The sequence below is a fragment of the Coregonus lavaretus genome (genome assembly GCF_964263955.1).
Source record: "Coregonus lavaretus genome assembly, chromosome: 17".
Classification (NCBI taxonomy): Eukaryota; Metazoa; Chordata; class Actinopteri; order Salmoniformes; family Salmonidae; genus Coregonus; species Coregonus lavaretus.
This window is the reverse complement of record NC_140004.1, coordinates 41,963,629-41,966,797: the sequence shown is the minus strand read 5'-3', so window position 1 is coordinate 41,966,797 and position 3,169 is coordinate 41,963,629. Positions and strand designations below refer to the sequence as shown.

General features: G+C 44.8%; 1 protein-coding gene across 1 annotated transcript in view; it reads left to right on the top strand.

Moving 5' to 3' along the window:
- The window catches only part of LOC311144491 (uncharacterized protein), a gene marked incomplete at both ends in the record, with an annotated part of 3,528 nt that extends 1,321 nt beyond the window's left edge, over positions 1-2,207 (top strand). Inside the window, 3 exons of the mRNA XM_084180516.1 lie at positions 815-878; positions 1,189-1,309; positions 1,599-2,207. Coding sequence (XP_084036642.1) covers positions 815-878; positions 1,189-1,309; positions 1,599-2,207 — 794 coding nt within the window. The remainder of the gene's footprint in view (positions 1-814; positions 879-1,188; positions 1,310-1,598) is intronic.
- Positions 2,208-3,169: the final 962 nt, after the last annotated feature.

Below are 3,169 nucleotides of genomic sequence, written 5' to 3'. Positions count from 1 at the left end.
TAAAGACCTTTTTACATCAGCAGATGTCACAAAGTGCTTTACAGATACCCAGCCTAAAACCCCAGAGAGCAAGCAATGCAGATGCAGAAGCACAGTGGCTAGGAAAAACTCACTAGAAAGGCTGGAACCTAGGAAGAAACCTAGAGAGGAATCAGGCTCTGAGGGGTGGCCAGTCCGCTTCTGGCTGTGCCAGGTGGAGATTGCAAGAGTACATGGCCATTAAGGCCAGATCGTTCTTCAAGATGTTCAAACGATCAAGACGTTCAAACGTTGTAACATATGTAGAAGTTATCCTGCAGCTATGGTTGAGTTATTATAGCGCCAATTTCATTAAAATGCTCATTATGTTATAGCACAAATAGTGTACTGATATGCTTCAGCATTGTAAAGATGCGTGAAGTGGCCTCTCTCTATACAATCAAATCATAAACAGTCTGGCTTTAAGTCTGGATGCCCATAGGACAGAGTCTGAGTGAGTTAGTGGAATAACAACCTCAGGGAAATGAAGAGAGCAGGGTTGTGGTGGCATACAGCAATACAAATCTCTGTGATGCAGTCTGGGGTGTATTTACTAGCAACCAAACAGAACCAAATGGAAACAAACGGAACCAAACGGGAAGGGACCTACCTGAATTTGTCCAATAGAAACTATTTTTTTCGTTGCAAAACGTTTTCCGTTTCTGAGTAAACGGTTTCCGTTGCAAAATGTTATAGACTAATGAATACAGCTCTGCTGTCTCAGTGTTACCTAGCTCTACTGTGGGTCTCCATTTTATTATTCATGTTTCTAATGTAACTGATATTTCATCCTCAGGGACACATGAAGAGAGACCAGATGAGCATGGTTTTATTGCTAGATGCTTCACCAGGAGATACATGTAAGTTTCCAAGCTGATCGATATTCAACACAGTGTGTGAGTCATAGTTTGAGAAATGTATTTAAGCTTCAACAGTTGATGTTATAGAATCTAATGTGGCAAGGAGAAATGTTTTGAGTACTCAATTTACTCTCGTTTACACCAACATGTAGCAACATAAATGTTTATGACAACTGTATGTTAACAGTATGAATACCGTATTCATCAGCAATATGAACTATGAATATTATAAACGCAACACAACTGTTTTGTATAGCTCATGATACTATGTTGTATTAATGTCAAAGTGTGTTGTGCTGTGCTGACCCAGGCTCCCAATAGGTATTGCTTCTAAGACCATAAGATCCTCTCTGTCTGGTGATGGCATTTTGACTGTAGAGGCTTCACTTCCTGACCCCAGCATCCCTGACGACATCATCATTCCCATTCAGGTGGGAAAGGGAGAAACCCCAAACACCTCAACTGTACGTAGTACTCATTGTCTGTTTTGGTCACTTGCTGGCCTTGGACACTTTAAATAAAGGACAGAATAGGAAGTAGGAAGCATTAGTATTTCCTTGTTTTCCTAGTAATCCGTCCATGTCAATGTCCTGTCCTGTTTATTATTTTCTGTCATGTACATTAGAAGGACAAAGTTCGAACACAAATAACCACATGACCCTTAATCATAATCTGTATGCTTACTGTATTTCCTTTATTCCTGCTTGTCTATCTATGTAGGTGGAGAAGGAGACCATAAAAGAAGAGGGAGAGGAGGGTGGTGCCAAGCCAGAGGAGACTACCGTAGCTGACACAGACTCCCAGCCTTCTCCATCTGTCCCTGCTGTGCCCCCTGTATCCCTGGAGACCCCTGACTTCACCCCCACAGAGCCTGGCACAATGCCCCCCACAGAGGCACCTGAGGATGGGGACAAGTTAGCACGGGAGGTCCCTGGAGAAAAGGCTCACCCAGACGGCACCACGGCTGGGACAAAGAGGCACGAGGAAAAGAGAGGAGGAGCAGAGGAGGGGGAGACACTGGTGAAGCCAGCTGGAGAGGGAAGAGAGGGAGAGGTGTTTCCAGATCCCACAGAGCCCTTTGAGCACCTTGACACCCCTGACTCCCCAGACACAGTCACGTCCGACCACGGGGAACAGAAAACAGACCCAGCCCAAGACCATGACCAAGAGCTCCATCACCCGGAGGGCTCAGGGGAGGCAGCCGAGGACCTGGCCCAGCCTGAGGAGCCTGAGCCGGGCACGAGTCCATCAGTGGAGGGGGCCCACCACTCCAAGGAGCTGGAAGTTCCAGAGCACCCTGATATGGAGCAACAGGCGTACACCAAGTAGACAGAGAGAGAGAGAGCGAGAGAGAGAGAAACAGAGAGAGAGAGAAACAGAGAGAAACAGAGAGAGAGAGAGAGAGAGAGAGAGAGAGAGATAGAGAGAGAGAGAGAGAGAGAGAGAGAGAGAGAGAGAGAGAGAGAGAGAGAGAGAGAGAGAGAGAGAGAGAGAGAGAGAGAGACATGGCCGTCATTTCATAAAGAATTTGCTGAGAATCAAAACATCCATCCCAAGAGCCTACTTTCTGCAGACTTCCTCTTCATGACTAGCCTGGTCCCAGATCTGTTTGTTCTGCCAATTGCAGACAATGACCGTAGGAGTTGGCAAGACAGCACAAACAGATCTGGGACCAGATCTACTTCACCAGCTAGCAGCTAAAGCTTGCATAGTAACCCTGATTCTATCAATGTGCGTGTGAGTGAAGAACCACGTACTATCACTGTGACCATGCACCGTTTGGAGCGCCAATAAACCAAAGGCAAATGAAAAAGCTAATGCTTTGTCCTGCTGTCGTTAATATTGTCACAATCATTTACATTTACATTTGAGTCATTTAGCATACACTCTTTTCCAGAGCAACTTACAATCAACATTCCATCTGTTTTGGTATTCCTTGTGTGATCATATTGACACAGCCACCTCAAAATAACCTTTTCTGGATGATTATCACATGCATACAGTTACCGTTTAGATTATGAAGATTCATTAATTATAATGCCTTTAAAGGATTAGACACACGTCATACAGCATGTTTGCACAGCTGGGTTTAACAGTACATGTGTCCGTTCAGGATGAGCAACTTGGCCAAGGAGACAACCATGGTTTTGATCATAGCTACAATACAACATCACAACGGAGACGTTTTAGCTCCACTCAGTAAAATAGGACGATCAAACATATTTGTTGACAGAATCGGAAGTAATCCTAGCGATAACCAGATGCCCATTCTCAATACATCCCCAACATTC